General features: G+C 59.9%; 1 protein-coding gene across 6 annotated transcripts; it reads right to left on the bottom strand.

The window, feature by feature from the left end:
- Positions 1-1,389: 1,389 nt before the first annotated feature.
- Positions 1,390-11,759, bottom strand: SMIM24 (small integral membrane protein 24). 6 transcript variants are annotated; one of them, XM_074978452.1, is made up of 5 exons: positions 11,693-11,759; positions 11,269-11,404; positions 4,212-4,250; positions 3,789-3,827; positions 1,390-2,445 (listed from the first exon to the last, which is right to left on the bottom strand). In XM_074978452.1, the coding sequence occupies exons 1-5, from the start codon at positions 11,751-11,753 to the stop codon at positions 2,355-2,357; spliced, it is 366 nt and encodes a 121-aa protein (XP_074834553.1). In that variant the 5' UTR covers positions 11,754-11,759; the 3' UTR covers positions 1,390-2,354. The 6 variants fall into 6 exon arrangements, with proteins under 6 accessions (XP_074834553.1, XP_074834552.1, XP_074834557.1 ...); XM_074978451.1 differs by having other exon boundaries at positions 1,390-2,448; XM_074978456.1 differs by lacking the exon at positions 4,212-4,250.
- Positions 11,760-12,744: the final 985 nt, after the last annotated feature.

The following is a 12,744-nucleotide window of genomic DNA, read 5'->3' on the forward strand; positions in this document are numbered from 1 at the left end:
GTTAAGAGGGAAACAAGGGCCCACGCCAGCCAGAGCATGCCCGGCCCGAGCCCTGCCCCTGCGGGATCAGACTGCTGGGTGCCAGAGGGTGGAAAGGGGGCACCACGCACACATCTTGTCTCCCCACCCCAGTGCTGGACCCTACAGGGATCAGCTGATGGGGGTGGGAAGGCTGGGTGCCCGGAGACAGGCAGTGTCCCAGAAGTAGCAGCCAGGTGCCCGGAGACAGGCAGGGTCCCAGAAGTATGAGCCGGGTGCCCGGAGACAGGCAGGGTCCCAGAAGTATGAGCCGGGTGCCCGGAGACAGGCAGGGTCCCAGAAGTAGCAGCCAGGTGCCTGGAGACAGGCAGGGTCCCAGAAGTATGAGCCGGGTGCCCGGAGACAGGCAGGGTCCCAGAAGTATGAGCCGGGTGCCCGGAGACAGGCAGGGTCCCAGAGGTACCAGCTGGGTCCCAGAGACAAGCAGGGTCCCAGAGGTAGCAACCGGGTGCCCGGGGGCAGGCAGGGTCCCAGAGATACCCAGGACACTGAGGATCCCTTCTGCCAGGATACCAGACCTAGAGCTGCCACAGCCCTGTAGCACAAGGGACGTCCCTGATTTCACCCCTGGGCCTGGCCAGCAGGCAGGAGACAGAGTGACAGAGCGGAGCCCAGCAGCCTGGGAGATTGCGGTCACTGCGGCCAGGTGAGCTGCCGCCTGAGGGGCTGATCCTGTATTGGCCCAGGGAGCCTTGGGGGCGGGCGGTGCAGGGAAAGGCCATTGGCACTGCCTCATTAGGCTTTCCAGGGGCTCGACTCTGGGGGCCGGGGGTGCAGGGCCTGCCCTGAGGGGGTGCTGGTGGTAGTAGCCTGGGAGGGCGGGAGCAGAGCTTTGCACCTGAGGTCTGGATGGGCCAGACGCATGGACCAGCCTCGCACAGCAGGGCCCAGCTGAGCCATGCACAAGTGGGTGGTGCTTTCACATGGCTCAGCTGGCACTGCCCAGGGCCCGACCGGCTGGTGCAATGGGCAGGGATGGCAGTGTGTGGCCCAGGGCATGGCAGGCAGGCCGGCCAGCCAGGGGCAGGGGGGTGGAGGGCACTGAAAAAGTGGAGGTTCAGCTGGGATCTGACACCCCCCCTGCCCCGCAACCCCAGCTCTTCATGCGCCTGAGAAATTCCCATCAGCTGCCCAGGCTGGAGCCCTGAGCTGGGGTGTGCAAAGTGGGGGCTGGGCCCCCTTGGTGGGGCATGACATCCTGTGGGGGGGGGGGGCCAAGCACAAGGGGGTCCTGGGTCTCAGGCTTGTCTGTGGCATTAAAAATGCTGAAAGCTGTCGCTGCTTTTATGTCAGTGTGGTCCCATTTCTTTACCACTTAATAACGGTTTTACATTCTAGAGACTTACTTGCTTATACTTGCTGAGAAGAGTTTTATTTTTCACACGAACATAGCCGAAATTGCCCTCGGTGTGGATTACATCGGAGTGATTTGATAGCAGCCTTCAACCTCCTGCAGGGGGGTCTAAGGAGGCTGGAGAGAGGCTGCTCTCAGTGGTGACAGATGGCCGAACAAGGAGCAATGGGCTGACGTTACAGCGCAGGAGGTGTAAGTTGGATAATAGGAAAAACTATTTCCCCAGGAGGGAGGTGAAGCACTGGAATGCGTTACCCAGAGAGGTGGTGGAATCTCCATCCCTAGAGGGTTTTAAGTCCTGGCTTGACAAAACCCTGGCTGGGATGACTGAGTGGGCGTTGATCCTGCTTTGGGCAGAGGCCTGGACTCGATGACCTCCTGAGGCCTGTGATGCTATGATTTCACGGGTCTATAATTGGGGGGCGGGGGCTGGTAATTGCAGGGATGACAAGTGGAGCCGGATGTAAAAAGTTTGCTCACGCTGCCTTGGGTGACCCCACGTCCCCATAGCCAGGACTTCGTCTTAGCCACAGCCACCCACCCCACCCCCAGGGACTCACTGTGGGGTCGGGCTCAGGGTGGCCTGGGCGGAGGGGCTGCAGTGTGCTGGACTCAGGCAGACGGCCCTGGCTCCTTCCCACTCACTACACCTGCCCTTAGCTGTTCCTCACCGCTTATTGCTGTCACTCGTGTCAATCAAACGCAGCCCAATTCTGCAGCGGGGGGCGGGGTGGATCTGCCAAGGGAGGGAGCAGTAATTGGGTGGGCGGTTCACGGTGTGGCCCAGGGATCGTGCAGGCGGCTCTGGCAGGGCCCAGGGATGGCGGTCGGTGTCTCCAGCTGCCGCTGTCCGGTGCAGGGGCAGGCTGGCGGAGTGGGCAGAGACAGGGGGACATGAACTGCCCGGGCAGCAGCACAGCGGGGGGATGCAGCAGCAGCAGCCGCAGCATTTCCAGGCTCCCTACAGGGAGGTGGTTTTGTTTGCCTTCCTGGTCGGCTCCTTCTCGTCATCCTCCTCCAGTGCCTGGTTCTCACAGGGGGTCAGGACGCGCCTGCTGAGCAGAGCAGACAGAGCAGGGCTGGGCTGGGCTGGGGGCGAGTGGGCAGATCCCCCGGGCGCCGGGCGCAGGCTAGAGCCACGTTCATTGATTCCCTCAGGGGAACAGCTGCGGGTGGCTCCCCTGCCCCTCATACCTGTCCAAGCCCAGCTCGACCTGGCCTGGCTTTAGGCTGGGAGTTCAGCAGGGCAGGGCTGGGCCTGGCTTGGGCTGTGCAGCACCCAGCCAGCAGGACACTGACGTGCCAACAACAGGGGCAGGGGCGGGACACCGCTGCTAGGCTGGGGCGTGAGCTGCCCAATCCAAGGGGCTCTGCCACCGTCCCCTCCCAGCAGGCCAGTGGCCACATAGGGCACCCATTTGCCACTGCACTGCTGGCCACAGCCCCTGTGCCCTGACAGTAGCAGTAGGGGTGAAACCAGAGCCCCCTGCTCCATGGGGCTCCACTGCTGAGCAGCAGGAGGATCCTCACTAGTCATTAGCATTACGGGGCACATGACATGCACTGGAGTCAGCCCAGTCACCACCAACTGCAGAGTCTGGCTGGGCAGGAAACCCCCCCGAGGAGATGTCTGCTTGTCACCGCTCCCACCAAGGGCCTGCGCTGGGAGCTGCCCTCACCTGCCATCGTTACCAGCCCACGGGGCATGCACAAGCACCCACCCACACTCACAAAACATGCACACACACGCACATATGCACACGGGCTCGCACATACACTCACAAAACATGCACATATTCACACATACACTCACACAAACACAGTCACGAAACACACGTCCACACACATGCACCCCACACACATACACACACTCACAAAACACACACACCCACATACACACTCGAATGGCCACACCCCCCCCACACACATGCCAACAGGCATTGCTGTGGTGAGCCAGGTGCTGGGCCCTGCCTGGGGGTCCCTGGCACGGTGGGGCCAGGCGCTCACTAGGGGCTGGGATGGCGCTGCTCAGGTGTCCCTGGCGTGGCAGAGCCCAGCACGCTGGGGGGCGGGTGGGCTGGCAGGGCAGGTGAGCTGCCCAAGGGAGGGATGTGCCAGGTAAGACAGGCCCCAATACGAAGTCCAGCAGGGATGGGCCCTGCTCCCTCCCCCTCCTGCTCCAAGTGCCCCGGGGCAGGTCCCTGCAGGGAGAGCCGTGCTCAGAGCCGGGAACACCGGCCATCCTGCTCCTCGCCTGGCCTGGACTCAAGCTGCTGCCTCCTCCCCTGGCTGGCTGAAGGGACCCCAGGGGCTGCGGAGATGGGGGGGGGCAATCCCCCAGACAGCCCCCACAGGGTGGCAGCACCAGGCAGCAGCCAGAGAGGCACAGCTCTACCTGGGTTTGTCAGGTTCTCCCAGCGACTCCTCCTCGTCCCTGTGGGAAGAGTAGGGCAGGGAGTCAGAGAGCAGCGGGGGGCAGGGGAGGGAGTGAGGGGGCAGCGGAGCATGGGGGCAGCGGGGGGCAGGGGAGGGAGGGGGGGCAGCAGGGGGCGGGGGAGGGAGTCATGGTCAGCGAGGGGCAGGGGGAGGGAGTGGGGGCAGTGGGGGCAGGGGAGGGAGTGAGGGGACAACGGAGGCAGGGGAGGGAAGGGAGTGAGGGGGCAGCGGAGTCAGGGGAGGGAGTGAGGGGCAGCGCTTCCTCCCCTGGCTGGCTGAAGGGACCCCAGGGGCTGCAGCCAGCGGAGGTGGGGGGGCAATCCCCCAGACAGCCCCCACAGGGTGGCAGCACCAGGCAGCAGCCAGAGAGGCACAGCTCTACCTGGGTTTGTCAGGTTCTCCCAGCGACAACTCCTCGTCCCTGTGGGAAGAGTAGGGCAGGGAGTCAGACAGCAGCGGGGGGCAGGGGAGGGAGTGAGGGGGCAGCGTGGGGCAGGGGGAGGGAGTGAGGGGCGGGGGAGGGAGTTGGGGGCAGCGGGGGGTGGGGGGCCCAGGCTATACTTCTGAGGAGCCCCAGCCCACGCCAGCGGGAGCTTTTCCATTGGTTGCAGAGGGCTGTGGGGCAGAGCAGCGCCTGTCCCTGCTGTGGCGGGGCATTGCGCACAGAGGCCGTGTCTACACGTGCCCCAAACTTCGAAATGGCCACGCAAATGGCCATTTCGAAGTTTACTAATGAAGCGCTGAAATGCATATTCAGCGCTTCATTAGCATGCGGGCGGCCGCGGCGCTTCGAAATTGACATGCCTCGCTGCCGCGGGGCGCGTCCCAACGGGGCTCCTTTTTGAAAGGACCCCGCCTACTTTGAAGTCCCCTTATTCCCATGAGCTCATGGGAATAAGGGGACTTCGAAGTAGGTGGGGTCCTTTCGAAAAGGAGCCCCGTCGGGATGAGCCGTGCGGCGGCGAGGCGTGTCAATTTCGAAGTGCTGCAGCCGCCCGCATGCTAATGAAGCGCTGAATATGCATTTCAGCGCTTCATTAGTAAACTTCGAAATGGCCATTTGCGTGGCCATTTCGAAGTTTGGGGCACGTGTAGACGTAACCAGAAGGTGCTCGCCCCAGAGCACTTGGCCGGCAGAGACACCCCTCCCGTCTGACCCACTCCCTGGTCATTTTGCTGGATATTTTTGATTCCCACCGGGAATGCGCCGGGGGACCAATTAGGTGTGTGGACACCGCGCACTGTCCCCACAAGAGCTGCTAGCTGGGCCTGAGCGCCTCAGCATGGTGCCAACGTGCTAACTAACTGGGCCGGCAGAGGTAGTAGGTTGTTATCCTTCCCTGACAGGCCTTGCTAGTGCCTGACATGACTGTTTGGGGCAGCTGGCTTGAGGTGCTGCTCCTGGCTCACCAAAGACCTTAGCTAGCCCTGGCCCATGGCAGCTGCTGCAGCTCCTGTCCCATGGGATGAGCTCCCTGCGCTAGGCGCTGCAGCCTCCAGGGTCCCCGCACAGGAGGCGGTAGCTGGCAGCTGTCATGGTGATGAGAGCCCGGACAGGCCAAGTCTTAGTGAGGGACACTGCCACCCTGTGAGCCACACCACAGCTCCGCTCACACTGGCTTGGCCCACTCAGGGTGGGGCCAAACCTGAGCGGTACTGCCATCCTGCAGGTTGCAGTGTCTGCAGTGCCCAGCCCAGCCCCATGTGATGGGGTTCAGGGGTCCCCAAGCTCTGCACCCCATCCGCAGGCAGGAGTGATGCTCACTCAGCAGGAGAACAGCGGGTTTATTAGCCAAAAGGGCACAGTGTCATACAGAAGAGTCAGTGCAGCAGGCAGGGACAGCCAGTCCCATCCACACTGGGGAGAGGAGGCACCCAAGAGGCCCCGAGGGCCCCCGGAGCCAGGCCCTTGCCCCCTCCTCTGTCTCTCTCTCTCCCAGCCCAGACTAACTGCTCTCCAACTCCCAGTTCCAATTCAAACCCTTCAGGCTCCACCTCCCCCTTTGTCTGCAGCCCAGAGGTGTCACCTGGTTGACTCGGTTACCCTCAGCAGGAGCCCCCCACCCTCTGTGAGCCACTCAGGTACACACACATATCCCCCACTCCATCACATCTCTCCCCCCTTCCAGACTGAACTGAGTGGGGTCACTCAGCCGGTGACCTGGGGAAGTTCAGGGCCCTCCCTGGCTACGTCTACACGTGAAGCCAACATCAAAATAGCTTATTTCGATGTAGCAACATCGAAATAGGCTATTCCGATTAATAACGTCTACACATCCTCCAGGGCTGGCAACGTCGATGTTCAACTTCGACGTTGCGCGGCACCACATCGAAATAGGCGCTGCGAGGGTACGTCTACACGCCAAAGTAGCACACATCGAAATAAGGGTGCCAGGCACAGCTGCAGACAGGGTCACAGGGCGGACTCAACAGCAAGCCGCTCCCTTAAAGGGCTTCTCCCAGACACAGTTGCACTAAACAACACAAGAGCCACAGAGCCGACAACTGGTTGCAGACCCTGTGCATGCAGCATGGATCCCCAGCTGCCGCAGCAGCAGCTGAAGCCCTGGGCTAAGGGCTGCTGCCCACGGTGACCATAGAGCCCCGCAGGGGCTGGAGAGAGAGCATCTTTCAACCCCCCAGCTGATAGCTGCCATGGAGGACCCGGCAATTTCGACGTTGCGGGACGCGGATCGTCTACACAGTCCCTACTTCGACGTTGAACGTCAAAGTAGGGCGCTATTCCGATCCCCTCATGAGGTTAGCGACTTCGATGTCTCACCGCCTAACGTCGAAGTTAACTTCGAAATAGCGCCTGACGCGTGTAGCCGCGACGGGCGCTATTTCGAAGTTAGTGCCGCTACTTCGAAGTAGCGTGCACGTGTAGACACAGCTCCTGAGTGATAGGGCATCGGCTGTACCCTCGGTGCTCCCCTTGATGTGCACCACCTCCATGTCATAATCCTGCAGGGGGAGGCTCCCCGTCAGGAGCTTGGTCTTGCCCCTTGCATGTGATGAAGCCAGGCAAGTCCCATTGGTTCCCTCAGGTTGGTTGGTCTCCCTGCTTCGCCCCTGGTCCGTGAGCCATGTTCTCAATTTGGGCAGGCAGAGCCCATACAGCTGCTGCAGCACCAGCAGATCAAACAGTTCTTCTCTGTTCTGGGCCCTGCCCCATCTGCCCACCAGCCCATACAGCTGCTCCAGCAAATGTTTGGAATTCAGTTACAGTCCAGTTCAGGAAGGTACAAATGCTTTCCACCCTTGGCATTTAGCCGTACCACCAAAATGGCTGTGTGCCTCAGCTTCCCCTTCCATGCCACACGATAGGTTTGGAATGTTCCTCCTCATGTGAGAGGTTGCAAGACTAGTAACAGGGAACAACGGTGCTGACATTTCAGAATTACAAACTCCTTCAACATACAGTTCATGCTTATACATCAATGTCAACATGTCACATGGCTCTTTCCAAACATTCAGTACATGGTACAATTCCACAGCTTCTGGTAAAAACACCCATTGGTTACAGCAGTCAGTGTGAGTAACAAGAACAAACCCATTGTAATTATACATTTATAATGCTCTTTGGTAGACCACAACCTTTGTGTAACATCCTTGAGAATCTGCCATTTTGGGGCTAAATGGCTGAGGCCTTTCTTTGCACCATCGAGTTCTAATCTCTTCCTCCACAGGCGAAGGACCGGCTCTGGCTCTCACAGATAAGCACCTTTCCTGTTCACTCTCCTTCACGTCACTCCCATTTTCTGCAGTCCCCACAGATTGCTCAGGAAAAGTTTCAGGGAAATTCTCTTCCTCAAGAGCTCCCCCAAACAACAACTCACCCTTGTCTGGCTCCACAGAGGCACTGCTCCCTTGAGTCACAGCCAGCTCCTGGGTTTCACCTACACCCAGGATCATTTCTGGCCCATCAGGCAGATTCCCACAGTCCCCCTTCCAGGCAGACAGCCAGTACCACTAGACAAAAGGTTAGGATCTCTTTCCTCCCTTCTGCTACCAGCTTCTCTATTTTCATCAAGCAGCATAACTCAGTTGCCAGTCTGCTCTTCCTGTGTCCTGCCTAGAGGATAACAAGAAGTCCTGTGGCACCTTGTAGACTAACAGATATTTTGGAGGATAAGCTTTCGTGGGCAAAGACCCGCGGACTGTGCCCATGAAAGCTTATGTTCCAAAATATCTGTTAGTCTATAAGGTGTCACAGGACTTTTTGTTCTCAAAGCTACAGACTAACATGGTTACCTCTCTGATACCTGGTTAGAGGATGACTCTGGTCAGACAGAGACCTCTCACCCCTTCCCAGTAACACCTCAGCATCAGGCAAAGAACAAGTACCAGAATCGTCTCGTTTCTGGGATTTTCTGATGATACTAACTGGATCAGACCAAGTTAAAGCATCATCCTCCCTGAGAGAGACAGAGGCAGGCCCACTTTCCATCTGGGCTTCAGCTGCACTCAGATCCAACTCTGGGATCTTGGCCTCATCTCGAGCCCCCACAGGCTCAGACAAAGGATTCACTTCCCTAGAAGCCGAAGCACTTTTCTTGCACCAAGGACCAGTGTCCTTATCAGGGATACCACTGCCCATCCCAGAGCCATTCCCTGTGTTCCAGCCCCCATGGCTGGATTCAGAGTCACACCTGGAATGATCTTTCCTGGTGGTTCCCTCTCCAGCCACCCCAGGCTGGGGAAATCTTCCTCAGACAATGGACTAGTTTCCTTGTTGGCACCTTTTTCAAATGCAGGCTCTGCTCTCTCCCCAGGCTGCTGCTGCTGTTCAACACAGACAGACAATCGAGACACTCTCTCCTTTGTCCCAGCCCTCCTGGCTGGTGTCGACACACACCCAGAAGGTGAGGCAGCTTCTCTCATGGACAACTTGCCATTCCCAGTAGACAAGCTGCTTTCCTGCACAGACACACAGGCACCTTCCTCGGCCCAGGCCTGGAAAACTCTTCGCAGGCCTGTCTTGGCCACTAGTAGACAATGGGTTAGAATCGCTCCTTCCCTCCTTGAGCTGTGGCAGGCCACTCGGTTCAGAGCTCCACGCAGTCCAGGGTTCCCTGCCCTGATCTGGGCTCACCCCTGCAGGAGTTTCCATGTACATCCACGCTGCCTAGTCCAGCTCCTTCAATCTCGATTCAGTTTCCAGGTGCTGCCGCTTCACAGTGGAGTTGCTGAGCATAGTTGCAGGCCCACAGGCCGATGCCCTCTGCACCCACAATCCCTTCAGTGTGCCAGGCTCCTTGCGGGTCACAAGCTTCCCGAGGTTAGGCTGTAAGCCCCTCCGCCCTCTGGGACCAACTCCAACAGACTCCCAGAAGAACCCCTTCTTCAATGTGACACGCGCTCTCAAGGACCATGAGCACACTCTCTTGGGAAGAACTCATTCAGCGTGTCAGCCTCCTCGCAGGTCACTTGTTCCTGGGGGTTGGGCCCTCGGCCCCTCTGCCTTCTGGGGCCAACTCTAACAGACTCCCAGGAGTAATCTCACCTTGGGTGTGAAACCCCCTCTCAAGGACCACGACTGCAGTTGCTCGGGTTCAGCCACAGGCCCCTCTGCCTTAGGGAACTGCACCTCAATGCCCATGAGCACACCTGGGTCTCACTGGCCCCCCTTCTTCCTCTTGGGCCCCTGTCACTTACTGCTGGATGCTCCATCCTCAGGGTGCAGTACATCCCACTGCTGACACCAGTGTGATGGGGGTCAGGGGTCCCCAAGCTCTGCACCCCATTCGCAGGCAGGAGTGACTCTCACTCAGCAGGAGAACAGCAGGTTTATTAGTCAAAATGGCACAGCATCGTACAGAGGAGTCGGGACAGCCAGTCCAACCCACGTTGGGGAGGGGGGATGTGGGGAGAAGAGGCCCTGAGGGGGTACCCAGGAGCTGGGGCCTTGCCCCCTCCTCTGTTTCTCTCTCTCTCAGCCTAGACTAACTGCTTTCCAACTCCCAGTTCCAATTCAAACCCCTCAGGCTCCACCTCTTCCTTTGTCTGCAGCCCAGAGGTGTCACCTGGTCCACCCTGTTACCCTCAGCAGGAGTCCCCCACCTTCTGTCAGCCACTCAGGTACACACACATATCCCCCACTCCATCGCACCCAGCCCAGCCAGACCCACAGCACAGGAGCTGCAGCCGCCACCATTGGGGGTGAGCGTCAGGCCTCCAACCAGCCCAGCACCTCCCCTCAGACTATTTACAGAGAGTTTCTGAGTCACAGCCGGGGAGCCCCACTGGCCCCGTGCATGCAAGTGCCACAGCCAAGCACTTCGATTTGGCCGGTTGCCCTGTGTTGATGACGCCAGCGCCCGCTCTGTAAGGGACGGCTCTGCCCCAGCTCCGCTTGCCTGTCCCGCTCAGCAAAACAGTGGGCAGGCCTGGAACATGCCTATCAACAGCAAAGTGAGCCTGGAGCAGGCTCAGTGTGGCTGGAAGGGCCTGAGACTTTAGCAGCGAGTTGCCTACAAGCGCTCCGGAGCTCGTGCACATGGCCGTTCTCGCTGGCTTACAACTTGCCCAGCCTGGGTTAGTTTCATGGGCACAGCAAAGGCGCCTCCTGAGCCCTGCCAGGCGCTGACATTTCTGCGCCGGAGCATGGACCCGATAGAGCTCTGCAAAGGAGTGGGCACTTCCCACCTCCCCCGCAGTAGCCTGGGGCTGCAGAGCTTGGTAGCATACACACCCTCTGTGCCCCATGCCCCCGAGGCTGCAGTACCAGCAGAAAGCAGAGCCAGGGTGTGTCCCGACGCACAGAGTGCACCACCGATAAGCACCAAACTGCTGAGTCCAGTGCTGGAGAGACCAGAGCAGAGGGCAACCTTCACCAGGCAACGGGCTCCGCTCCTGAGGTTCCAGGGAGCTGCTGCCTTGTGCCCTGGGCATTTCGTTCCTGGGTCTCAAATATGTTTTGCAAGTACGGTCAGTGATCGCACAGAGCATCAGTGCTCCACGGGCCTTGACCAGAGCAGCTGGTCACCACCCTCCCAATATCCTCCAGGGGCTAGCAGCTCTGGTATGCCCATTAAACAGATGGGGAAACTGAGGCACAGAGTGGGCCAGGCCCTTGCCCATCTGTGAAGTCATTTGCTCTGGCAAGTCACTAATACCGTGGAGGATGGAGCCAAGGAGCCCTGACTGCCCCACCCTGCTCTGAGCCAAACATCGGATCCGCTCCCCAACCCGAGCCGGCAGGAGAATCCGGGAGTCCTGACTCCAGCCCTGCAACCCACCCCCCGTGTAACCAACACTGCCTGGAAGTCACAGTGCTTTGTGGTCTCAGACGCGCCTCGCCAGTGACCCCAGAGAGCACAGTGACCCAGGAGACTGGAGGGGCGGGGCAGGGGGGCTCAGCACCATGCAGGAGGGGGCCAAAGGGAGGGTACTGTGGAGTCTCTTGCATGGGTTGGGGGGACAGACCAGGCGCTCACCTCTGCTTCTTGTGGCACCACATCCTGTTGATGATCATCAGCACGACGACGATGATGAGGAAGACGACGACAGCTGTGAGCCCCACCAGCCAGGGCTGCAGCGCCTGGGAGCCCACGATGGTGCCCTGCACCGCACCTGCCAAGCCCAGGAAAGGGTTTGGTGTGGAGGGGGCCAGATCCCCCGAGGAGCTGCTGCCCAAGGGGGCTTCCCTGGGCTGCCCTCAGCCTCCTGCTCCACCCACAGGGCTGGGCTGAGGGACTGAGCCCTCCCTGAGCCCCCGCCAGCACCCGCCGCCCTTCTGCTCGGGCAGGTCCTGCCCCAGGTGTCCCACAGCCCAGAGGAGAGAGCTGGGAGCCTGTGGCTGGGCCCTGCTTGGCCCCATCTGCTGCCTGCTGCCCAGCCCCTGCCAGGCTCCCTCCCTACCGTCCTGGGCCCATGAGGAGCTGACGAGCAGAGCCAGCAGCAGGGCTGGCAGAGGAGACATGGTGTCCGGCTGGCTCGGCAGTGCCTGTTGTGCCAGGCGCAGGGATCGCACGAGGCTGAACCTGGATTCAAAGGCCAGCGCCCCTCCCATGCCCAGTGCCGCCAGCCCTCCGCCTGAGCGCTCAGGGACGCCAGCCAGCCCCGGGTTTATTGTGCTGGGGGGTGGGGGTGGGGGGGGCAACTACCAACTTCTGCCTTAAAGGTACCATGGCACCCAGATTCCTTTAACCCTGCGGGGCAGGTGAGACCCAGCCCTGCACAGACCTGGGTGATATTTTTCAGGCAAATCATTTGCCTGGCCTGGTTGCCAGGGTCCCCCCCCGAAGTTCCTTCTCTGGAGCAAAGACATGAGCTGAGCTCTGGAGCACCCCCCCGCCCGTTCCAGGCTGTGGACACACTCAGTCCTTCATTGGCTGAGGTGGGCCCCCGGGTTCTCCCGCTGTGGTTTCAAATCCACTGGGCCACACAGGCACAACAAACACACACACGTGCAGGGACACCCCCACACACACACCCCAATCACACACAGGTGTGTAGACACACACACACACACACACACACACGAGCGGTGCCTGACACATACCCAATGTGCACAGGTGTGTGTGGCCACACATATAGGTGTGTGGGCACACGCAGGTGTGCAGGGACACATATACACAGTGGTGCATGAACACACAGACACACCAAACACAGGCGTGCGCAGGGACTCACACAGGTGTGCGGGGGTGGGAGGATGTTTCCACAAGTGTGCAGGGCACATGCCAAACACACAGAGGTGTGGAAGGGGACACACGCATGTGTGCAGGAGGACATACCCCACAGGTGTTCACGGACGCACGCACACACAGAGGTGTGCTCACACACACACACACACACACACACACACACACACACACACACACACACACACACACTTTGCTGTACCAAAGTGGACGCTGATGTATCCTGACCATTCCAAGCCTGACCTGCAGCTTCCTGTGATTGTCATGTGC

Source organism: Carettochelys insculpta, chromosome 27 (genome assembly GCF_033958435.1).
Source record: "Carettochelys insculpta isolate YL-2023 chromosome 27, ASM3395843v1, whole genome shotgun sequence".
NCBI classification, from domain to species: domain Eukaryota; kingdom Metazoa; phylum Chordata; order Testudines; family Carettochelyidae; genus Carettochelys; species Carettochelys insculpta.